The sequence below is a fragment of the Stenella coeruleoalba genome (assembly GCF_951394435.1).
Source record: "Stenella coeruleoalba genome assembly, chromosome: 12".
Lineage (NCBI taxonomy): Eukaryota > Metazoa > Chordata > Mammalia > Artiodactyla > Delphinidae > Stenella > Stenella coeruleoalba.
The window spans coordinates 48,997,197-49,022,702 of record NC_137158.1 but is presented as its reverse complement, the minus strand read 5'-3'; the positions used below and the strand labels follow the sequence as shown (position 1 = coordinate 49,022,702).

At 41.2% G+C, this 25,506-nt stretch overlaps 1 protein-coding gene across 1 annotated transcript in view; it reads left to right on the top strand.

The window, feature by feature from the left end:
- The window catches only part of MCM9 (minichromosome maintenance 9 homologous recombination repair factor), an 83,114-nt gene extending 58,269 nt beyond the window's left edge, over window positions 1–24,845 (top strand). The window contains exons 9-13 of the mRNA XM_079939165.1: window positions 12,492–12,694; window positions 13,317–13,520; window positions 14,628–14,710; window positions 15,434–15,579; window positions 20,854–24,845. Coding sequence (XP_079795291.1) covers window positions 12,492–12,694; window positions 13,317–13,520; window positions 14,628–14,710; window positions 15,434–15,579; window positions 20,854–22,327 — 2,110 coding nt within the window. The 3' untranslated portion in view covers window positions 22,328–24,845. The remainder of the gene's footprint in view (window positions 1–12,491; window positions 12,695–13,316; window positions 13,521–14,627; window positions 14,711–15,433; window positions 15,580–20,853) is intronic.
- Window positions 24,846–25,506: the final 661 nt, after the last annotated feature.

The window sequence follows — 25,506 nt, the reverse complement described above, 5'->3', positions numbered from 1 at the left end:
ATTATGAAACCCACTAGCAGTGTCTGAGACAGCACTCTGTATTCAAATGCCTTAATTATTTAATTATTTTGTGAAACTTATAAAACTTCACACTAAATGGGATAAAGACTCACATCAATTTAGGTCAGAGTTTGCTGCCAGATTACCTATGAAAACCTTGCCTTTTTTAAGAGCTTTTTGGATTTTGAAATTGTTATAAGTGAATATGGGCCATTGTCACCATCATCATCAGGTCCCTGCATTTGTCTAGGATCCTTGAGCTGTCAGCAACATGGTTCTGCTCCAGGATGAAATAGTGAACCTACAAGGTGGATGATAACTGTAAAGGTTTTTTAAAGTTATAATGAGACTAGCTCAACTTACCTGAAGTAGACCTTAAGCCAGGCCTGCTAGGGTATGTGGGAGAGTAAAAGCTGCCTTTGGGTGTGACTGGAACATAACTTGGGGGATGGGAGTTTGTAGATATAAAATAGCAGCTATATTATCTCATTGCCACCTTAGCATCAGAAGTATATTCATTTTCAGACCTGCTCTCCCATTGTTGTGACTCAGATATTTTCTCTGTCTTTGATTTATCTGTGTGTTTGTCTTTTAGGCTTGTTCACCTCTCTTTAGTAGCTCAGCTCTCCCTCTTGTGTCCATTTCAGATACCCTCAAGAGAGGCCCAGTTAGATATTGTCATCTAGATTTATGCAAGAGCAGCCCAGAGACCTCTGGCCAGTTTATGGGCTGACTGCTCTTGGGTCAGGTTCCAATATCAGGCCCAGCCAGTCGTCCATGTAAGGCAGTTTACATACAAGGGATTGTGGAGTTACGTGCTTGGTGGGCATTCCAGTGGTTGGCCTGTCCAGGACTATAATGAGGACAAAGGATCACTTAAGAAATATACCAAAGAACAAGTCATATGTCAGTTGTAAGTATTAGTAGATTTGTCGGTGCTGGGAAACAATAGTTTGTTTACACAGACAGAGTACCCTGGTGAATCAATCTAAATAGGAGGTAGCTCTTCATGAGAAAAGTCTCGAGCTCAGTGGATTTCAAAGAGATGGACAAAAAGGATGGCAGGGTTTTAAATGACAGTACTTAGTCACATGTACCTAGTGAGTTGTAAACTCTTGGTCAAGCTGTGTAGTTTGTAGAAGTTCTTACAGTTTCTCCCCAGATCATAGCTCCCACCAATTATGCAATTATGTGATCTTCATTCCTCCATTCGAGTTGTCCTTTTACGTTTGGGTTTTTTTTTAACTTTTATTTTGACGTCACTGTAATAGCTGTAATACCACTTACAGAAAAGTGCAAGAATATGGTACATGTTGGTTTTGCTCTTGGGCTGGCAGTTAAGTGTGCCCTCAGTTACCACTGTCCATCTGTCATCTCCTTGGTGGTGGGAACCAAAGAAAACACTCTTCAGGTTCCACTTAGCTCATGTGTTCATTTTTCATAGCACTTACTCTGGGCCACTCTACAATTTAAGAAAAAGTTGGACCTGCTTCAAGCAGTTGCTCATCTAATTTTGTGGCCAACAGTGTTCAGAATCTTAAGTTCACTCTCCCTAATTAGAAACCTGTTAATCTTCCTGATGGAAAGTATACAGTTAATTGCTAAATGCAGAACTCTTTCAGAAAATGTCTCTAGATACATAAAGCATGTCAGGTTGTTCATTAGTAAGCAGGTAAGAAGGGTTAAGTATGAAAAAGGAATACTTAATCATGTATTCAACTAAAATAAAATAAGAATACTCTGAATTTTCCTCTTGAAACACCTTACCTACTCCTCACTCCCCAGTTTTCAGACTTTTCTTCCTTTGGCTTTCGTCCCCTAGAATAGGAGTCCTTCAGTGAGCCGTCATCATCCAGATGTTTTGGGCCCTTTCTCTAGGACCATGTCAGGATTGTCTTTGAGATGTTTGATACCTTGCAGCATCATTTTTAGGAACTCTTTGATATGTATGCTTTTGTTTTCTCTCTCTCTCTCATGTCTCAAGTGACTAAAGTCTGATTGACTTGTGAAGGAATTTTTGTTTGAATTATAATCTCCCTTAAGGGTATCAATGTGAACTGCTGGATCAGAATGGCTGGCCACCAAGGCTGCAGGGAATCTTGCAGAGAGGGGTGTGTGTGTGTGTGTGTGTGTGTGTGACTTTATATACATTACATAGAAGTAGAGAATTCTTTTAAAAAATAAGACCCACACACTTAATTGTTCCATGTAACTGTGCCAGTTCCACAAACTGTTTTTTAAGTTGAGGTTAAAGTTTATCCATGTGGTGAGCGTATACCTGTGAGGGCATATCATAAGCCATATACCCACCATTCAAATGCACAAGGGGCTGGGAGAGAATCAGTCAATATGATTTCTGTGGTGTAAAAGCTTGTTATGGGCAGTCAGAATAGAAAAAAATGCTAAAACACTCAGGATGTCTACTACGAATGTCTACGGTCTACTAAAATGTAACTTACAGTGTTAGTGCCAAAATATAGGTCTTATTGAATCCATATTTGTTTGAAAAGACTAATAGTTTTATTGTTCTCTGCTTATGTTACTTAAATCTGAAAACATTTTTAAAGTTTGGGAGTTTAACACTTTACATTTGTCCTGGCTGCTTAATGAAAGAGAAGAAGAAACCAAGAAGGAAAGGATGCAGTGTAAGCTTAAAAGGGGGTATCAGTATTTGAAAGTACCTGTTTAAGCTGTGCAAATCAGTCCCTGCAACTGGCAAATGGCAGCTCAGTGCCACTGTGTGAAGTCATTTGAGAGAGCTTTACGTGGTGATGATCTTTAAGGCTGTAGAATGCTAAACTAAATAATGATTTGGGAAAGATAGTGTTTCATGTATTTTCCAGGTTGCTTTCAATCCTAATAGGATAGCTTCTCATCAAAGGCAGGGTATCCGATTCTTAAATAATAGAGGATACCCTCACTATTTGCTGAGGACACATTTTAGGAGAAAATCTGACATTGCAATTATATATTTGCTGCTACCCAATTATACTCGTATGCCTAGGTGGAAGTACGGTCTAAAATTTAAAAACAGCAAGATGGCAGATTCTTGTTTTGCTCAGCAAACATGTCTTGAACACTCAGCAACATCATGGTCTCTGCTAGCTACTGACACCACAAAGGTGAAAAGACAAGGCCTTTGTTCTCAAGATGCTGACAACCTTGTAGCGAGACAGACAAGTAAACATTTATTGTGCACCTCGATTCCAATAGCCATGGAAGAGCCACAGCACCAGTCCCCACTGGGCTGATCTTCAGTTTTCTAGCCCACACCAGGCCTACCAGTCAGAATCTCGGAGGTGGGACCTGGGAATGTGTATTGTCAAAACCCACCTGGGTTCTCATCGACAAGCCAGGCTTGGGAACCATAGCTCCAGGGTAAGATGCCTCCACCCCTGGCACCCAGCTTGCCTCCTCCTTCCAGGATCTTGAGAAGCTGCTTCTCTGGTAGCATCCTTCACAGACTAGCCTCAGGTTAAGAGGGGGAAACAGGGAGAGGAGGGAACAGATTGAGAAGTGTTCCTTAGAGGCATCCAAGCATGCCACCAAGATGTGAAAATCTAAGTGCACATCAGGTACTCGGAGAGTGTCCTGTTCTTTCTAGACAATACGTACGAGCAGTACTTTCACCCCTTTCCTCTTTCCTATTCCCATTGCCTGTGCATCTCTTGTTACCACTCATTGGGTCAATCTAGATGTGAAAGGTAACTTGTCAACTTTATCGACCTTGTTAGAAAGCAGGGGAGGGTGTGTGTACCTCAGCGTTTAAGATTGCCAAAAAGAATGTAATGGATTGTGAGAATATCATTATTATGTTTTTGCTTTGTATAGTTTTGTGGGTGTTTTCATCACATTTTTCGGGGTGCTAAACATTTTTATTTTTAAATCGAGGGCCTATTAATCTAGAAAAGTTGGATAATCCGGAAACTGATATGTGAATGCTGCATCCAGGCTGTTTTCTGGCCTGATTCTTTAGGTTAGGAGGAGATCACTTAAACACTGGGATGGTTATTGTCATAGCCAGTGGATCTGGAGCTCAGTAGAGAGATGTGCTGTGTATTAGTCAGGTCAGGCTACGCTAACCACTATAGCAAACCGTGGCTTAACACAACCTAAGAATTAATCCTCAACTACTGAGGGATCGTCAGTCAGTAATCTTTGCTTCCCCATCCCTGGGTGGCACAATTCTAATGTATGTTCCTCGAGGTTCCCTGGCAGGACTGAGCCCCAATTTCCTGCCATAGTAACTTGCTCATCATTGTACTCTTTATTGGCTTTTCTCTTTTTCTGGTCTGACTCTCCCCACTCCTAGGGTTGCCTCCCAAATAAACTCCCTGTTCCTAAATCCTTATCTCAGAAGTCAGCTTTTGAGGGAACCCAGCAATGCACGGTCGAGCTGAGAAAGACAAGTATGTTCCCACCCTACACAGTATATACCGTGGTGGACCAGACTGGTTGATCACAGTAACAGCCTCTACTTAGAAAGGGGGAAAACGGAAAATACATGGCAGGCACTGGATTGTAGAAATTCTGGGGTCCTGCTGAGCGGGCATTATTAAGGGAGGTTTTGTGATTAAACCCTGGTTCTAATTCTAAGATAACTCCTTTTGCACTGTCCTCTGGCCCCTGGCTCAGCTCAGCACACAAAGGGTTCTTCTTGTCCGTTATCCTCCTTTGGCCACATCTGAAGGCGGCACCTGAGCTTCCCAGCCTGCATCCTCCTGGAGCAAGCTTAGGGGACCAAGATTGTTATTTTTGTTTGTTTGTTTTTTACAAACGTACCATTTTATTTTGATTCTTTCCTCTGACTTTTTCTCTTAACAGCTTTGAGGTATAATTCACATACTACATAAAGTCCACCCTTCTGAAGTATATACAATTCTGTAGTTTTTAGTATATTCATAGAGTTGTGCAGCTATTACCACTGGTTCCTGAGCATTTTAGTCACCCCAAAGAGAAATCCCATATCCTGTAGCTCTCACTCCCCATTTTCTGTCTCTCCCAAGTCCTTGGCAACTACTAATCTGCTTTCTATCTCTGTGGATTTGCCTGTTCTGAACATTTCATATAAATCGAATCATATAAGATGTGACTTTTTGTGTCTGGCAACTTTCACTTGTTTTTAAGGTTCATCCGTGTTGTTGCATGTATCAATAGTTTGTTTCTGTATATGGCTGAATAGTCTTTCTTTATATGAATATACCACATTTTGTTTATCCATTCATCAGTTGATAAAAATTTAGGCTGTTTCCAATTTGGGGCTATTATGAATAATGCTACTAAGAAGATTCAAGTACAAGTTTTTGTGGGGACAATATGTTTTCATTACTCTTGAGTGTATACATAGGAGCAGATTGCTGGGTCAAATGGTAACTCCATATTTAACTTTTTGAGGAACTGTTTTCCAAAGCCACTATACCATTTTACAATCTCTCGAGCGATGTATGAAGGGTCCAATTTCTCTACATTCTTGCTAACACTTGTTACTGTCTTTGTGATTATAACAGTACTAGTGTATCTAAAGTCGTATCTCACTGTGTTTTTTTTTAACTAAAGTGTAGTTGATTAACAGTGATCCAGATATATATACAGTTATATATCTATATATATATATATTCTTTTTCAGATTCTTTTCCCTTATAGGTTATTATAGAATATTGAGTATAGTTCCCTGTGCTATATACAGTAGGTCCTTGTTGGTTATCTATTTTATATACAGTAGTGTGGATGTGTTAATCCCAAACTCCTAATTTATTCCTCCTACCCCCCCTTTCCCCTTTGGTAACCATAAGTTTGTTTTCTATGTCTGTGGGTCTATTTCTGTTGTTTAAATAAGTTCATTTGTATTTTATTATTTTTCAGATTCCACATATAAGCAATATTATATGTTTGTCTTTCTCTGTCTGGCTTACTTCACTTAGTATGATAATCTCTAGGTCTATCCATATTGCTGCAGATGGCATTATGTCATTCTTTATACAGCTGACTAATGTTCCATTGTATAAATATACCACATCTTCTTTTTCCATTCATCTCTTGATGGACATTTAGGTTGTTTCTGTGTCTTGGCTATTGTAAATAGTGCTGCCATGAACATTGGGATGCATGTATCTTTTCAAATTATAGTTTTCTCTGGATATATGCCCAGGAGTGGGATTGCTGGATCATATGTTAACTCTATTTTTAGTTTTTTAAAAAACCTCCACACTGTTCTCCATAGTGGCTGTACCATTTTACATTCCTACCAACAGTGTAGGAGGGTTCCTTTTTCTCCACAACCTCTCTAGCATTTATTATTTGTAGACTTTTTGAAGATGGCCAGTCTGACCAGAGTGAGGTGATACCTCCTTGTAGTTTTGATTTGCATTTCTCTCATAATTAGCAGTGTTGAGCATTTTTTCATGTGCCTGTTGGCCATCTGTATGTCTTCTTTGGAGACATGTCTGTTTAGGTCTTCTGCCCATTTTTTGATTGGGTTGTTTGGTTTTTTTGATATTGAGCTACATGAACTGTTTGTGTGTTTTGGAAATTAATCCCTTGTCAGTAGCATTGTTTGCAAATATTTCCTCTGATTCTGTAGGTTGTCTTTTCTATTTTGTTTATGGTTTCCTCACTGAGGTTTTGATTTGCATTTTCCTAATGACTAAAGACATTGAGCATCTTTTCGTATGTTTATTAGCCATTTGTATATCTTCTTTGGAGAAATGTCTATTCCAATCCTTTGCCCATTTTTAACTGGGTTATTTATCATTTTATTGTTGAGTTCTAAGAGTTCTTTGTATGTTCTGAATATAAGTCCTTTATCAGATATATGATGTGCAAATAATAATTTCTTCCATTCTGTGTGTGGGTTTTTTCACCTCCTTGATGGCATCCTTTGAAGCATAAAAGTTTCAAATTTTGATGCAGTTCATTTTACCTATTTTGTCTTTTTTTTTACTTGTGCTTTTGGTGTCATTTGTGCAAAAGGTTGTTTTTACAACTTGAAAGCAATTGTCAATGAAAAAATTAATCAATAGTCGATCTAAGAAAGAAATGGAAAATTTTATTTGAGCCAACCTGAGATTATAACCTGGGTGACAGTCTTTCAGGAAGCTCTGAGGACTGTTCTGAGGTCAAAGCACAGTTATGTAAGTTTTTGACATGATGGGTTATATGTCAAAGGATGTATTATTGACAGTTTACACAATCCAGATCTACACATACAAAGTGAGCTGTGAGTCATGGGTCATCATGGCCCCTTACAAGATTAAGAAGGAAGGTTATCTCCTAAGGAGGTCTGGTTAATGCAGATACACAATACACACTAAAGGGGAGGGAGGAGGCCCAAATAGGCAGAGAAGAATTTTATGTTTAAATTTTCTTGTCTTGCCATAAAGTATGAATTTTATTCCATCACAGCAAAGGCTTCTTCAGACTGAGTTTGTGGTTTCTTTGGCAGTGCAGATCCCGTAGTAATTTAGGTCTCTGATCCCTTTGCTTCTAGTCAGTTGCATATGCCAGTATCCAGAATTCCTTTCTTGACATATTTCTCAAGCTCAGTTTGTTGGGTTTTGGGGGTTTTTCCTTCTTTGCCTTGGGCTGCTATAACAAAATACTGTAGACTGATTGGCTTAAACAACAGACATTTATGTCTCATAGTTCCAGAGGCTGGGGAGTCCAAGGTCAAGATTTGATTCCTAGTGAGGACCCGCTTCCTTGCTCTGAAACAGCTGCATTCTTGCTGTTGCCCACATGGCCTCCCCTCCCTGTGCGAGCCCGAAGAGAGCGCTCTTGTCTCTCATCCTCTGCTTTCAGGATGTGAATCCCATTATGAGGGCTGTACACTCATAACCCCATCTAAACCTGGTTACCTTCCTAAGCTCCCCAACTCATAATATCAGCACTTTGGGTGTCAGGGCTTCAAAATAGGAATTTTGGGGGGACACAAACATTCAGTCCATAACGCTGTCCATTCCATTTTTTTCAATTGTGGTTAAAAAACAAAAAACATGTAAAATTTACCATCCTAATTATTTCTAAGTATACAGTTCAGTAGTGTTAAGTACATTCACATTGTTATGTAACCGATCTTCAGAACTCTTCATCTTGCAAAACTGAAACTCTACACCCATTAAACAACAGCTCCCCATTTTCCCCTCTCCCCAGTCCCTGGCAACCACCATTTTACTTTCTGTTTCTATGAATGTGACTACTCTAGAAACCCCGTATAAATGGTATCATATAGTATTTGTCTTTTGTGACTGACTTAATTCACGTACCATGATGTTCTCAAAGTTCATCCATGTTGTATTTTGTGGCAGGATTTCCTTTCTTTCAGGCTGAATAACATTTCATTGTGTGAGTGTATTGTTTATCCATTTATTCATCCGTGGACACTTGTATTGCGTCCTCCTCTTGGCTATTATATAGCTGCTGTGAACGTGGGTGGGCCTTCGTTCCATTTTTCTTCAACTTAATGGTGGCTACCCTAAGGCCATCTAAGCTGAAGGCTTCACTCTTTTTTTTTTTTTTTTTTTTTTTTGGGCCTCTCACTGTTTTGGCCTCTCCCCTTGCGGAGCACAGGCTCTGGACGCCCAGGCTCAGCGGCCATTGCTCACGGGCCCAGCCGCTCCACGGCATATGGGATCCTCCCGGACTGGGGGCACGAACCTGTGTCCCCTGCATCGGCAGGCGGACTCTCAACCACTGCGCCACCAGGGAAGCCCAAGGCTTCACTCTTAATCTGGGTCACTTTATACTACTGAGAAAATTGACTGGGCCTTTGTTGTTCAAAGCCTGTTTCAGTCTTTTCCCTTACTTTCTGGGGTCTAGAGGCAACTGTCTTTTCCAGCCCTTCAAAGCCTCAAATTCCTGAGCTGTCTATTCTCTTTCGTTACTCCTTGAAAAGTGGTCACTTCTCTCCTGTGCTCATCTCTTCCTGCAGTGTTTTGCCAGAGGGAGTTTTTCTTGCTTGAGTCACAGTCTGATGTGGGTGGTGGGTGAGGCGCTGTGCTCCATAGTCCCTCAGGTGGCTGTCTGACTCCAGGGCCTTATCCTCACCTGTACCAGCAAAGAGAGAGAGAAGCGGGGAGGGTTGCACAGGAAGGCTTTTAGGAGCCTGACCTGGAAGTAGCATATGTTCTCCTACCCCCATTCCATTGGCAAGACTTGTTATTACAGCTCTCCTTAACTGGAAAGGAGGATGGGAAATTAAATCTTGCTCTGTCCCCAGGGAGAAAGGAAAACAAGGTTTGGTGAGCACAGAGCAGCCACTGCCACAGGCTAGAGCTAAATTTGGAGGTGCCAGCCTATAGGTAGTGATTAAACCCATGAGCAAAGATGGGGATCACCGGTAAAGATGTAATGAGAGTAATGGGGGACCATCACAAAAATAAGGGTACTATCCGGAGGGCCTGTCATGGTAAAAATAATTTATGTAACTTAACTTTACGATGTTTAGAAAAAGTACTCCCATGTATATAGGAAGTTTTAAACATGTGGATTAAAAATGGAAAAATAGCTTTTTCAGAAACTGGAATGTTTTCATTCCTTGAAGTTAATGCAGAAAACAAAATATATTAGCGTGATTATTTTATGACTGATGAAGCCTGTGAGTATAAAATGACTCTGAATTTTAGAAATACTGTACTAAGTAAAGATTAATTTTTGTTTATCACTTATTCAGTACATGTTTATTGAGCATCTAATATGTGACAGACAGTGTGAGCATTATAACAGTAAGTCACAGGCCCTCAAGGGGGATCAAATTAAGTAGGAAAAAAAATAAGGCAAGGAGGGCTTCCCCAGTGGCACAGTGGTTGAGAGTCCGCCTGCCAACGTAGGGGACACGGGTTCGTGCCCCGGTCCGGGAGGATCCCACATGCCGCGGAGCGGCTGGGTCCGTGAGCCATGGCTGCTGAGCCTGCGCGTCTGGAGCCTGTGCTCCGCAACGGGAGAGGCCACAACAGTGAGAGGCCCGTGTAACGCAAAAAAATAAAAAAGTAAGGCAAGTAATGAATACCTAAAACATGAGGCAGAATCTTCAAGACCACAGGAAGTATTTAAAATGTGACACCACCAGGGTGGCAGTCTGGAGATGAAAGAGCATTGGTTTTGGAGTTAAGCAGATCTGGGTTTGAATCACAGCTCTGTAGCTCTCCACGTAACCTTGGGGAAGTTATTAACAACTTGGGACTTCTAGTTTCCTTATTTCCAAGTTGGTGATAATAATATCTACCTTTCAGGTTGTTGTGAAGATTAGGGGTAATATGTATACACAAAGCCTAACACAGTGCTTGGTATTACAAATATGGTAGTTATCTTCTTATTACTGAGGAAGGTAGAGCTCGTATTGGATTGGAAAAATGACCCTTACCTTCCACTAATTCATGAGTTCCTCATTCAGTAGTATTTAGCGAAGCTTTACTGTGCACACAGTGCTTAGACTGTGTGAGTATCTTTGTTCGCTACAGCCCCATTCAGTTTGTAATGCAGTCATGTTCGTACACAGGTCTGCAGCCACCAGGTTTATATGCTGTCTTCCCCTCTTTCAAGTGATCGAGACCACTCTGTCCCTTCTGATGCCGTCCCCATCCTCCTCTTTGCTATTGGCAGCTGCCTGACTTACTACCCCACACAGTCTTCTCTTCTCCTGCCCACCGCTCTACCTTCATTGCTTGAATTTCCACAAGCTGCCCCTCAGGAAACCTGTTTTCTTCACGTATAAATCTTCCTTAGGCCCCTTCCCTAAGCTTCTCCTTTCATTTTTTCCCAGTTACCTCAGGAATAACTCACCACCTTTTTTCTGTCTTGGCTTGCTCATTTTCCTTCTCACGTCATGGATATCGTTAAGAGTCTATGTCTTACACGTATCCAGGCATCTCCACAGAAGTCTCTCTTTGTGGACACTGACGCTGACGCCAGCTTCCGTTGCACACGTCCTGTCTGGCAGGCGCTGTGTTGAGCCTTCTTATCCTCCAGCAGTCCTATCGTAAACTAACTGAAGGCCGGGACCAGCTATACACCCTTCTCATTTCTCAGTACAGTCCTCTGCACACAGGAAATGGCTTGTAAATAGCTCTTGATCAGAGAAAGGAAGAACAATCAATTTTACCTCTCAGAAAATAATTTTTGAGAAATTAATTCATATACAGTTGTATTTTGTTTCATTGCCAGTATTGCAGCAATATTCCTTTTTTATGATAAATGCAAACAGCCTCGCTTCAGTATTGGATTAAATGTGCTTTTTGTGGGATTAGTTAGGGACCATTTATTACATTGTTTTTATGGCAAACTTGAATCTGAGTTCTAAACAGCTGCCTTTACAAAGTCATTTTGGTGCATAAATGTTAAGATGTGGACTCTCTGTTCAAAATTTTTCCCTATCAATAATTTTTTTAAAAAGAGGATTTAGTTTTCAGTGAAAGTGCCTCGTTTGTCTTTCTCTTCTGTGTCTTCTTGTGCCATTTACCAAAAATAAAAATTCTCAAACTTTTTCAGTCTTCAGGCATGAGGTAATTGCTAGAGCCAACTGGAAACAGATCAGGGATTAACAGACATAGCACATGTTTGCCGATGTCCCAGGGTTTTGACTGCTGAGAGGCAGACATGCCGCTGTAACTGAAAACAGTCATCACTAGAGAGCATACAACTTTACAGAGAAAGAATGCTGTACTCGTTGTTGTCAGTGAATGTGCCGTATTATTTTGAGGGCTTGCCCATCATAAACAAGTTTAAAAACAACATCTAAGTTATGTCACCTCCGTATCTATCCTGTCACTGCTCTGTTGAAGACTTGAGTGCCTCTTCCTGGGCCACTGCCCTTGTCTCTCCCATGTGTCCCGTCCGTGGTCCTTCCCCATCTGACCAGCCCTCCTCCGCAGCCTTCCCTTCACTGTTGCTCCTCAAAAACACTACGCTGATCAACCTTTCTTTTTCCTGATTTCTTCTTCTTTTATCCCTCCCTCCCTCCCTCCCTTTCCCTTCATCCTGTTTCTTTCACTTTTAGAAAACCGAAACAAAGTAGGTAAACGCACAGAACAAGTCCAGATGTCATGAAAGGCCCAGTTCAAAAACTACTTCGTAATGTTTCTCTGAGTGTCTCTTCCATCCACATAGATGAATACACATCATCTTTATTTCCCCTGGGAAATTTATGTTTCTAGAACTTACCATATTCTGCCTTGTCTTACCATTATAGCTAGTGGACTGCAAGCTCCCTAAGAGCAGTATGCATGTGTGGTTTAACTTTGTACACCTCTTAGCACCCCTTAGCAGAGGGGTCTGCTCATACTCAGGGCATAAGAAGTGTTTGTTAAATACTTACTTCTCTTCAAGATAGGCTAGTGTAAATGTCCTTCATTTGAACTTGGTGTTTGTATCATTCACATTCTCTTTCACATGAGTGTAGATTTTCAAGGTGCAAGAGCAGTCCCTTTCTATTAACAAGTTTAATCTTGCTTTTCATTTGAATCCCAACAGTCAGTGAATTGTACCTTCTCTTTTGGTAGCCTCGTGTGCAAGCTGAACACAAGGACAACCATCCTCGCAGCAACCAACCCCAAAGGCCAGTACGACCCCCATGAGTCTGTGTCAGTGAACATTGCCCTTGGCAGCCCACTCTTAAGTCGATTTGACCTGATCCTGGTTTTGCTTGATACCAAGAATGAAGACTGGGATCGTATAATTTCTGCCTTTATCTTAGAAAACAAAGGTACGTGGAGACGAACAAATCATTCAAATTGACAAAAAGTAGACGTAACAAATGAAATTTTTCTTGAAGAAAATTAAATAAATACCCAAGGTACCGTAACTAATGGGCAGTAGAGAGAGGCTTAGATAGAAAGCAGTGAGACGAGTCAGTTAGTGAGCCCAGAATAACAAACGGAAGGAAAAGGGTCTTTCTCTGCTTGCCATTGATGAGATTAAAGTTGGTAAATGTGTCCTTTGTGGTGAAAGGGGGCAACCTTATGATATATAATTACCACGTGGTTCACCTCTTGCACCCAAAAAAATGGACTGAGTTTATGAAACAGAATTCTAAATGTGGGACTTCTGTCAAAAACTTAGATTTACCAAGTACTATTTATTTCTGTATATGGCAGAACAGAATTATTCTGAATAATTTAAACCTCTGTAGGAAGCTTACCTTTATTAAGCTTAGCGCCTAAGACTGTTTATTATAGAACTATATGCAGAGACACATCTAGATTTCAATGGCCACAAAACCTGAAGGTCATCTTTTTAAAAATGAGTACAAGAACTTTAGCAAAACCCTTAATATGAGATGTTTGCCTGTTCTTAGAAATTACTGACCCAATACGTGATATATACAGGTTATCCAAGCAAATCAGAGAAGCTCTGGAGCATGGAAAAGATGAAAACCTATTTCTGCCTCATTAGGAATCTGCAGCCCACACTGTCTGATGAGGGTAATCAAGTTCTCCTCCGGTACTACCAGATGCAGAGGCAGAGCAATTCCCGGAACGCTGCCCGGACAACCATCCGCCTGCTGGAAAGCTTGATACGATTAGCAGAAGGTTTATTTCCTTCAGCAGATAATACTTTTATCGGGTGTCCAGTGTGAGCAAGGCATGGGGCTTGGCACCGTGAATTCAGAGATGAGTGAGGATGACCTCTGAGGTGCTTGCTCATAGTTGCTTAAAAAGTAAAAACTCGGAGCTATGAAACCACTCTTCTGGGGACGGATTATAGATGTTGAGTGGAACGAAGCGTCGTTCAGAAAGAGGAATCTCTGTGACATCTCAGAACCTCCCATAACTTAAGACATCATTCATGTAGAAGGTCTCATTTACGGATGTTTGTTTCTCGATGGCTTCTGTTAGCACTTGGGGTGGAATACTCCCTTACTGGGAAATATTTCCTATATAGCACCCTGGGTTATTTCTCACCAGTTGCCACTCACAGCCCACCACTAGCACAATAATGCTGAATTAACAGTACCATGCTCTATCCCATCCCTAAGGTATGAGACTTACATGCATACTTGCAGCTAATATGCGTCTCCAGACGTTTTCTTTTTTTTCTAATACTGGCTTTTACATTTAGCCCTTATTAAACAATCCTAAATTTTTTTCACTTGAGCTGACTGTATCATATGATGATATAATATATGCTTACCAAAAAGTTCTATAAAACAAAAGTGCCTCCCTCACTTTTTCAAGGATTTATAACGAATATTAAGGCAAGAAATACCCAAGATTCAGGCTTGCAAATTTGGCAGTTTTGAAAAGCTCACAGATAAAGAGATGTATCAGAGATGAGAAATGAATATTAATTTTAATTTTGTATGATTTATAATAGATTAGAAAGTAAGGATTAAAAGTCACTGAATATTAAATATATGCCGCATAGCACCTTTCTTTGCTGGAGCCCAGAGTACCTTTTCATGTAAATACACAGAACTGCCATGGGCTGTGCAGAAGGATTAGGCCCATTATTAGAGAAACAACCTTAAAGCTAGTTGAAGTTAGACTTACGTGCTTGCTCTAGTAAAATGTATTTGTTATTAGTAGCTCATTTATAAAATACAGTTTTGGAATAGGGGGGATCCAGGAGAGTATTACATTTATCACCTCAAAAATTCATAAAAATAATTCTCCATAATTTCAAATGCACCTTATTAGCTCATGCTCGCCTGATGTTCCGTGACACAGTGACTCTGGAAGATGCTATTACAGTGGTGTCGGTAATGGAGTCCTCCATGCAGGTAAGGATATTTTGTACCTGATGTTTTGTTTTGTTTTGTTTTGTTTTGTTTTTCCGGTACACGGGCCTCTCACTGTTGTGGCCTCTCCCGTTGCGGAGCACAGGCTCCGGACGCGCAAGCTCAGCGGCCATGGCTCACGGGCCCAGCCACTTGGCGGCATGTGGGATCTTCCCGGACTGGGGCACAAACCCGTGTCTCCTGCATCGGCAGGTGGACTCTCAACCACTGTGCCACCAGGGAAGCCCTGTACCTAATGTTTGAACCCTAGTTACAAGCATTGTTTAAAAGAGACAATTTATAGCCTATCAGGAGTTATAAAAATGATCATATTCTAGACCTAGTAATTCCTGGAAATATATCCAAAGGAAACTATTTAAAAGAAGGGGTAAAAATTGTCATAGAAACAGTCTCTGCATCAGTAGCATTGCTTTACCCACTGGTATAAAGCAGTGGGTCTCAATCCTTTTTCTCCTCAACACGCCTGGGAGATGCTTATGGTCCCACTAGAGACAGTGTGGCTTCTCAGAGCAATGCATGCCACCAGGAATTGAGGGACAGGACCACTGAAATTTGACAAAGGCTCCCAGGTGATTCTGACACTGTGATGGGGGTGTAGAGGGCTGGTCTCAGCCATCTGGGATCAGTGGCCTCTAGTGTGTACTTCCTGTCTGCAGGCTAGCCTGGTGACTCCCCCTGGCATTTCCCATTTTCTCACCCTTTCAGGGAGGTGCTCTGCTGGGAGGTGTGAATGCACTCCACACATCCTTTCCTGATAACCCTCTGGAGCAGTACCAGAAGCAGTGTGAACTTATTCTGGAAAAGCTGGAGCTGCACAGCCTCTTAAGGGAAGAGCTAAGAAGACTTGAAAGGTGAGAAAAGAAAACCAAGAAAAGCATGTGATGGAAAATGCTTGTTTGGCATTTAGTGAAATGGAAGAAGTATCAAGTAAGTGGAAAATCTGTCTGTACTCTCAGTAGGGGATTTCAGTTATCTAGTACTGTATAATCTACTACCTCAAAGCTCAGTAGCTTAAAAACAAAACAAACAAAAAAAGACACCACAACTTTTTAGTGCTCACTTTTCTGGGAGTCAGAAATTCAGGAGCTCTCAGTGGGGATGGCTTATCTCCATTCCACATAGTGCCAGCTGGGGTCACTCATACACCTGCATTTATTTAGCTGGGAGCTCAATTGGAATTGGAACATCCAAGATACCTTCCATGATGTGTGGTGCCTTCGCAGGGGTGGCTTAAATGGCCGGGGGCTAGCTGGGCTCTGTCTACGGTAAGGTAGTAAGAATTCTGAGGTGGTAGCTTAGGACTCAAGTAGCTTAGCAAAAGTGGAAGCTGCAGGCCTCTTATGGGCTGGGCTGGAGCTGACTCAGCATCACTTCTACCACATTTTGTAGTTCAGAGCAAGTCACAGGGTCAACCCACATGCAAGGTAAAGGGAAATGGACACCACCTCTCGATGGGAGAAGTGGCATAGACATATAGGAAAGAGGGACTTGATGGCCGCCTCTTTGGAGACCACCTTCCACAGCTGCATTTCCTTGGCTTACTGGTTTGGTGAGCCTCGTGGAGAACACTGACTGGTCCTTTACTGTATGTAATAAACTGGGTCCTGATTATATGAGAAGCACCAAGGTGTGCCACCTACAGTTTACACCCAACATGACACACAGTTTCCATCAAGAAACCTTGGTGAATGGGCTGTATCCTGTTTACTGCCACTTTGTCTTCTTCTCTTTCTTTGGCTCAGTATAAGAAGTAGAGCAGTGCTATTCGGAGAGGTGGCTGGGACTGCTTTTGAGGAAGAGGAAGTTGGCCTCTAAGGGAGTGACCTATCCCATCCTGGGCCAGACCCAGACACAAAATATTTTATAACTTGGCTGTATCGTTTTTCATCACCGGGAGAGGACATGTGCAATGGCCTTTACATAAAGAATCTTAGTGCTTATTAATATATTAATTCTTTTCTTACTGTTTGTAAAGCTTTCTTCAAAGCATAATAAATATTTGATCATTAGTCATTATGTATCTCTGGTAGAAGAAAATCGCAGGTAGAGACCCAGACTGCTTTCAGGCCAGCCTGTGCTGGCACACTGGGAAGGTTACAGAAGTAGAAGTAGAAGTACTGACTCTCACCCAGGAAAGGCCTTCCTGGTCCATTAGCAGCAGCACTGACTTTCCCTTCAGCATCATGATTTCCTTCCCTACATGCCCCAATCCATGACTTTTAAAATTTTACAATGTAACAGTCAGACTAAAAAAAACTCCCCAGTGAGAATGAGGTATTTTATGTTAAAGAAGGAACTGTTTTTCTTTTTTTTATATAAATTTATTTTTTGGCTGCATTGGGTCTTCGTTGCTGCGTGCAGGCTTTTCTCTGGTTGCGGCGAGCAGGGGCTACTCTTCGTTGCGGTGCTCAGGCTTCTCATCACGGTGGCTTCTCTGGTTGCAGAGCATGGGCTCTAGGCACATGGGCTTCAGTAGTTGTGGCACGCGGGCTCAGTAGTTGTGGCTCTCGGGCTCTAGAGCGCAGGCTCAGTAGTTGTGGTGCACGGGCATAGTTGCTCCACGGCATGTGAGATGTTCCCGGACCAGGGCTCGAACCCGTGTCCCCTGCACTGGCAGGCGGATTCTTAACCACCATGCCACCAGGGAAGTCCCGACATTTATTTTAAATATTCTGTTTTAGTATCAGGACTCAGCACAGTGCCTCACATGGACTACTGAATAAATGACTGATTTTATGGCCTTATTCACACTGGGATTTTGCCACCAGGGAAGACCATGAAGGAACTGTTCTTCATCCTACAGGGGAACAACTCAGGAATGACAACAGCAATGTTTCAAAACTCCCCTTTCTAGTGACTTGTTAAAATGTGGACATGTGGGAAGGAATGTGTCACACACATTACCTAAAGAATTTTTGTCTGAACTTTCACGTTTGCATGCTCCCTAAATACATGAGCTTCTAAAAAGCCTGACTTTGAGTCTGTGCCTGTGAAGCAAGAGTGAGGAATGGCAAGTGTGTCCATCGGGCCTCTTCCTTGTTCGTGTGAGTGGGTTAATGACTGACCTGAATCTGGTTACCGGTGTTGATCTCAAAGCTGGGGGCTGGTGAATGGAGGGCATGTGGGAGCAGAGCAGCTGCACAGCGAGAATTTGGGGAGCACACTGAGATTATTGACTGTTTAAGTAAAACCTTGAGAATTCTTTTCCTGGCATTTCTCTCCTATTTGCTCATTCTCTTCATCCAGCAGTGTTCTTGTTCTGTTTATAAAACCTCAGCACAGCCTTTTGGGGAAGTGTGGGGACTGGTTTTGTCCCACTAATACCCAGGTGCCAGCCTGCAGTAAACTTGCACTTTGTCTAAAATCAGACTCTTTTTTTTTTTTGGTCTCCTGGCTTTTTCACGATAAAAGCTCTTCCTCTGGTTCTTTTATAGTTTGATGTAGCTGATCCTTTTCAGGCCTGTCCTGGGTTTGGCTTTGCTTTTGGAAAGGCTGCTCATTTTGAGTGGCCAGAACCTGGTCATTTTGACTACCCTAAGCTGACATGCTGGATTCAGGAAAGAAGGAATGTGAGGCTCAGAACCAGTGTTGTGTGATAGAAAAATAGCAATTGGACTTACCAAATTCAAGATGACCCTCCTGGAGGGAAAGAAGGGAAACAAAAAAAGAGTAGGTGATGGTCTAAAAAATAGACCTTAAAGTGGCCTTTGAAATGTTTTTTTTCTTCTGGTATTTCTCTGTAATGCAAGGGCATGTTCTAGAGCTGATCCTCACAGCAGCAAAGCCAGGTGCCCCGCAAAGGAACCTCCAAGACACACTCTAAAGCCAAGCTTAGCAAGAGGGAAAACCCCCAGTAGCACGTGGGTTTATCCCCTTGGGAAAGAGTTTTCTATTTCCTAAGGAGAGCACATGTGCATAATAAAGCTGTTTGTATTTTTATCACTTTTCTTTGGGAAAATGCTTTACTAGTGACGGCCAGCCTCAAATGGTGGCTGTTCTACCCATCTCAAAACGACCGAGCAATCCCACTCCTGGGCATATACCCTGAGAAAACCATAATTCAAAGAGTCATGTACCACAATGTTCATTGAAGCTCTATTTACAATAGCCAGGACATGGAAGCAACCTAAGTGTCCATCGACAGATGAATGGATAAAGAAGGTGTGGCACATATATACAATGGAATATTACTCAGCCATAAAGAGAAACGAAATTAAGTTATCTGTAGTGAGGTGGATGGACCTAGAGTCTGTCATACAGAGTGAATTAAGTCAGAAAGAGAAAAACAAATACAGTATGCTAACACATATATATGGAATCTTAAAAAAAAAAAATGGTTATGAAGAACCTAGGACCAGGACAGGAATAAAGACAGACGTAGAGAATGGGCTTGAGGACACGGGGAAGGGGAAGGGGAAGGTGGGAAGAAGTGAGAGAGTGGCATGGACATACATACACTACCAAGTGTAAAATAGATAGCTAGTGGGAAGCAGCTGCATAGCACAGGGAGATCAGCTTGGTGCTTTGTGACCACCTAGAGGGGTGGGATAGGGAGGGTGGGAGGGAGATGCAAGAGGGAGGAGATATGGGGGTATATGTATATGTATAGCTGATTCACTTTGTTATAAAGCAGAAACTAACACACCTTGTAAAGCAATTATACTCCAATAAAGATGTTTCAAAAACAAAAACAGCGTGTAAAGATGTCTTACGAGGTATAGTAAAATGCAGAATTTAAACAGTGGAGAAATTAATTTCACACATCAGAATCAGACTAAGATAGTAGGGCTAAATTATTCTACCCTTAAAATTCCCATAAATTTTTAAAGTTATGGAGCGTTACGAGTATCCCTGACCTCAATTTGATACTGAAAGTATACTAGGTAGTAGTAATTTTGAAAGCTATTTGGGTTTTTTTTTTTGTTTTGCCTTTGTCTGGCTGTGACTACAGTGAACCTAGGTTTTCCTGTATTGATGTTCCCAACTCTACCAGTGACTATAGTCCAAAATAATTTTCGGGTATTTTTTTCCCCAATTGTAAGCAATAATGCACGTTCTTCATAGAGTATTTTGAAAGTATCAATAATAAATGAATAATGAAAAAATCAGACATAATCTTATTTCCCAGAGAGAGCTATCATTAACATGTTAATGTATTTAAATATATTTAAGTTTAAAATCCATTTAATTTTAACGTATTTTCTTCTGTTTCTTTTTCTATGATTACCCATGAGCTTTAGAATAATTTACTCATCTGCTTTTTGGTGTAGTTTCTGTTTGGATTTAGTGCATGGAAGCAGTCATATTGCCCCTTATACTGAGGAGGCATTTCTAGGTTGTTAGGAGGGGACATGCTTTTGAGAAGCTACAACCCCTGTTAGAAATTGGTCCTCTGGCATTATTCCAGTTTAAAACGAATATCACAAGATGAGCTCCGCCTTCTGGGCAGGTCAGTAGGTTTCAACTCTGTATCAGTCTAATGGAGAGTGGCTGCCCAGAACACATGCTGAAACGTGGCTGGGCTAGGCAGGGAAGAGGTCACAGCTGCCTGGAGGAGGTCTACCAGGCAGGTGGCTGCCAGAGGGGCGGGGGCCACAGCGCGGAGGAGTCACAGTCTGTTTACTCCTGAGGAAGGTGATTTTTCAGAGGCACGAAAATTCAGTACCTCAGTTAAGTCAAGAGATGTGAGGAGCTCGTAAACTATAGTCTTTCACTTTGGTTCAGATCTGAGGACTGGCTACCAAACAACTCGAGCCACTTCTCTTGGTCCATAATCAGCGACTCTGCACATAGCCACCAGTCTGTCTTGTAGGAGAACATTTAACACGAGAGAGAAGACTGAGCATTCTAAAATGAATGAAATGGACTTTCAGAGAGATCTGAGAGTATGTACACAAACCTGCTACTTCATTTTCTTTATTTTACTACCGTTTTAGGTCAAATTAGAATGATTATCAGAACACTTGAATTCTGTCCTGATGAAAGTATAATTTCCTCCTGCTGCTCTAAGGGACTGTATGTGGTATTAACCCGGAATTATATTGGACTTAAACCCTGAGATGGCATCTCAGAGAATAAAGAAATGAAAAGCTTAAAGCAGTACACGTTTTCCTTATCTTCTGCAGGTTACAGAATCAGAGTGTGTGTCAACACCGGCCACGGGCAATGGAAGCAGAGACGACTTCAGGGTCCCTGAGAGATGATCCAGGGGAAGAATCAAAGCTCAGCCCATCAGCTCAGCAGGAAGTGAACTGCAGCACACATCTGTCCTCTACTGGAGGCAGGCCTGGGGGAAGCCCACTTCCCAATCCCCCATCCCATCTGGGGCCCGATAGACTGACAAGTAGAAGGCATTCAGCTGAGCACAAAAATAGCCAAGATGACAGTTTGGACCGGTTTGACTCCATAGCAACTCATCCGATGGAACCTAAAAACACCGTTCCTGTGTCTCCTAGTCCCAAAACAAGTGGGGGGGAGATGGCTTTGAAAATCTCCAACAACAAATCTCAGGGTAAGGAAAAAAGGGAGCCAGGCCAAAGGAGCAAATTGGAAACTGGACCGCTTCCAACACCAGAAGAGACAGAAGCTCCATTGAGGCCAGACAGCCTTGAGGGTGAAAAGGCAAAAAAGGCAGCAATGGTTTCTGAAGCAGCAGTATCTGCTGATGAGCCAGACTCAGTACTGACTCATCACGTCCCCAGGAAACTGCACAAGCTGCGCAAGGAGAGGGCCCAGGAGTGGTGCAGGAATCCCGCCAGGCCGCCCTCGCAGCCCACAAGCTCTCCTCATCCTCGGCCCACTCCTGTACAGAGCCCAGAGAGAGTGCTTGGAACTCCCAAAAGAAAGAGACAGAAATCCCTTGCTCGGGTGCAAGAGCCGCACCTTGAAAGTGTTGAGAGTCCGGGTCCCCCTGTGGCCAAACTAGCAAAATTTACTTTCAAAAAGAAGTCAAAACTGATCCACTCTCCTGAAGACTGCAGCCCTGTGTCTCCTGGCACAAGTGAAACAGCAGTTCAGAGTCCTGAAATTCCCCAACGTAGAGCAAGAGGAAAAGCAGCTCTGCCTGGGAAGGGTCCAGACAAGCCGGCCTCTACCTCAGAAGTCAGAAGCCCAGCTCAGCTGCAAGATAAGACAAAGGAGGTGTCACGGCAGCCACCGGACGGAGATGGCCCGAGAGAGAAGAGGGAATGTGGCCCTGCAAAGGGAGCTGTCCAGCCTGACTTAGAGCTTGGGAGCAACACTGGGCGTTTGCATCTTGCTTCTGAAAGAGACAGAAAGGAAGAGGTTTCGTGCCATAGTAAAAGTGGCAAGGTTCGTGCTTGCACGTTAGCGAGATTGGCAAACTTCTCCTTTGCTTCCCCCTCTGAATCCAAATCAGAATCCCCTCCTCCTCCTGAAAGTAAGAACCTGGGTGAGGGAGGCCCCAGCCCTCTTCTTGTGACCGCAGCTACAGTGCTTGGCAGGAAAAGGAAAACTTTTCAGCTGGGGGGATCCACCGAGAGACTGAGTCTTTCCAAAACATCTCTCTTCACTTTACCGGAACTAGATGATGAACCATTAGACTTTGATTGGGATGAAGAAATAAGAAAAAAGCCATAATCATGAAAAGCTTTCTGGTCAGGTTTCCCCCTCATCCACTCAAGCCCGCACCTTCAGGATATCAACATGGTGTTTATGGATATATAGAAGTATTGGCCATATTGGGTGCCATTCTGAACACCAGCCCCCCCATCAGGTTTTATAAATTCAGGTTTATCTTCATGATTTGAAAAGCTGTATAATCAATGAAGGTCAGTGTGATACCAGTGCTTGAATCTAATTAATTAACAATTGTGCTTGATTTTGCAAACAGAGTACTTATATTCCCAAAGATGTTTCTGTTTGTTTTGTTTGGGTTTGGTTTTATTTTTTTAGGGGGTAGGTTTTCCTGCGATCCCTTCATTCACTCAGGAGCAAATGCCAGGAAGGTAACACTCACAACGCTGACAAGTCAGATGAACTCTTTTTCTGTTTGTTCGTTTTTTTCCTTTGTTGTTTTTTTTTTTCACCCAAGATGTGCTGAGTGTGGTAAATATTTATTATGATTTGCCAAAATCATGTGATTTTTTTAATAATTTTTTTGTACTTATTCTCATGTGTCAGATTAAATATGACTGAAGCTTTTGTTTCTTTGAGAGGTCTTCTCACAGTTCCGTGATAGTCATAGAGATCTGGCCACTGGTCAAATAGTAGCTTTCTTGGGGTATTGACCTTTTGCGTCTTCCTTTCTTTCTTGAGCCAACAGTTCGTGCTTCAGATTCTTTTTTATGTCTTGGGGACTTACCTTCAATACAATTTAAATCCTACAGTTGGACGAAGAGAGTGTGCAGTAGTCTCAGTCATATATCATGGCATCCATCCAAGTGGTTAACATGGAAACATGATTCCTACTAAGTTATGATTCATTTGTCTTTAAAACCAAGCAATAACCGTGTTTGGTAGGAAAAGACCACTCAAGCTTTGTCTTTCTTAAATGCTTTTAGAGTAACTTTTTCTTTTAGATTCTAGCAAGGCTTGTTAGGATTTCATAATTATAGACATTCTCTTCTGAAGTTTGAACTTGGAAAATGATAATAGAATCTTTCATTGTCTGAGGGACTTTAGACATGAGGAATACTGAAAACTATATGTACTTTGTCTAATGATCACTTCATTAAATTCATACAGAAAAAAAATTAGGAACCTAATTTTTCTTGAGCGTTTAAACATTAATTCCAAAATTGACTAATTAAATTTTCTGAAAAATTTTAAACTATGAGTACAAATTTAGTATGGATGAGTCTTGAAATCCTCAAACACCTTAAGCAGCTGATGAACAACATACGTAAGCAGTGATTATAAGTTATTATTGCACATTCACATAAACCTATCCTAAAACATCAAGGCTATGGTTTAGGTAATTTCTTCATTATTTCTGTACTTTACTAACTTCCCAGTGTAGTATGATTCTTAATGTGATATAGTCCTAATTTTTAAGTATTAGTACTTCCCTGAGTTTTAGCATTCTTACGAGAACTAAAGGAAAAGCAAAGCATCTGGGTTGTTGACTGGTGACTCTTGGCCTGGATATGGTCTGATTGTGAAGACTAGGGTATTTCAAACTTGAGCCACAGTGTCGAGCTGACTTTTTTTATGGTAAACTTTTAAGTTCCTTTCTTATAAATTATTGTCTTTGAAACTTGGTATCTTTTGCAGCAGTGATGTATGAAGCTGGGCATGGCTGATAATTCCTAACCTATTGATTTGCCATTAGGGTATTTTGATCTGTTCTGTTTTTTATCATTTAATATGGTTGTAGTCTAGAGCTTTCATTTCAATCTTGATTGTAGAGCACTTAGTTTCATGTAGTTAACTTGTCTCTTCAGGACACTGAGTAATTCACATTTTAAAATACAATGTTGAATTGTCCGTCTTCCTTAGTTACTGTATATGACCGTCTATGCCATCTTCTACCTGGTGTTATCTCACCATATGTCCCATTATTTGTGTTAATAAATCCACCCTACTTTTTTTAGTACCTTCTTCTGCCAGGATCATTTGGTCAAGTTACAAGTTCCATGTGTTTATTCTTCAGTGCTTACCCAGAGACCAATGACTATATATGTAAATATTATAAACAGACATAATTATTAGAAGAAATAAACTACTCAATATGACTGCTCCCCTACTTATTAAAAAAAATAAACTTCTGTCACAGCTTAGTTTCGTGTTATGACCACCTCTGTACTTGTTTTTGATGTGCAAATTCTTACAACTCAGTCAATGGGAAGTCCCTTTATGTTCACACCAATGTCCTTTTAAGACTCTGACTTTCCCAAAAGCACCCAAGCTATCTGAAAACAACAGCATGTTCCAGACTCATTTTATTTTTTTTCCCAACTCAAGTCATAGAATCCACTACCCCTAAGGCACTTTATTCCTTTAGTGACAAACAGTATTAAAGGCCGAACACAGGGCTTTGGGGATGCGTGGGGAAGTCAGTACTGCCACTACTGTGGGGTCCCTTAGTTTCAGAGCTGAAAATGTTTAATGTCCTGAGGTCACATTTTATCCTGCTGTGTCCTACTTTTTTTTATACTGTGTGATTTCACAACCACTAAGACTTTCTCTTATATGGTATTTAATGTGTGTACCAAGGAAAAACACATGTCTCAGGGGAAATATGTACAGTCTCAAAAATCATATTTTTAGTCAATAAAGGAAAGTATAAAAATAACCTTTAATTCTGAATCAACATGTCAGGATATAGTTTTTTCAGGCCAGTGGACTCCTTGAAAACATTTTAATAATGTAAAATTATATAAACACAATAAAAGCTGTACCTAATTTTCTTTGTGAGAGGACCAAACCAGGATCTTAATTCTATCATAACTACATAAAAGAGTTGAGTTTTCTGACATTGTTAAAGATACACTTTTCAGTGTATATGTGGTATTCTAAAATTTATAATAGGGATTTTATTATTTTAATTTTTAGTGTTTCTTAGAAATACAGACAAAACAAGCATGTTATTCTGATATCTTTAACTCTTTGGCTTAACTCAGCCAAACTGTAAACTGTTTTTTGAAGGTATACCAAAACTATAATAATAGAGATCTATTCTTGATTGACAGGTTTTCATTCTTGCAAACCTACGTATTCTTTATGTGTGTATTGTATTTGATTTCTGTGCCTTCCCCTAGTGCTAAATCTGCCTAGCTGGTGGAATTACTGGAAGAACAGTTCTAGAGAAAATCTTA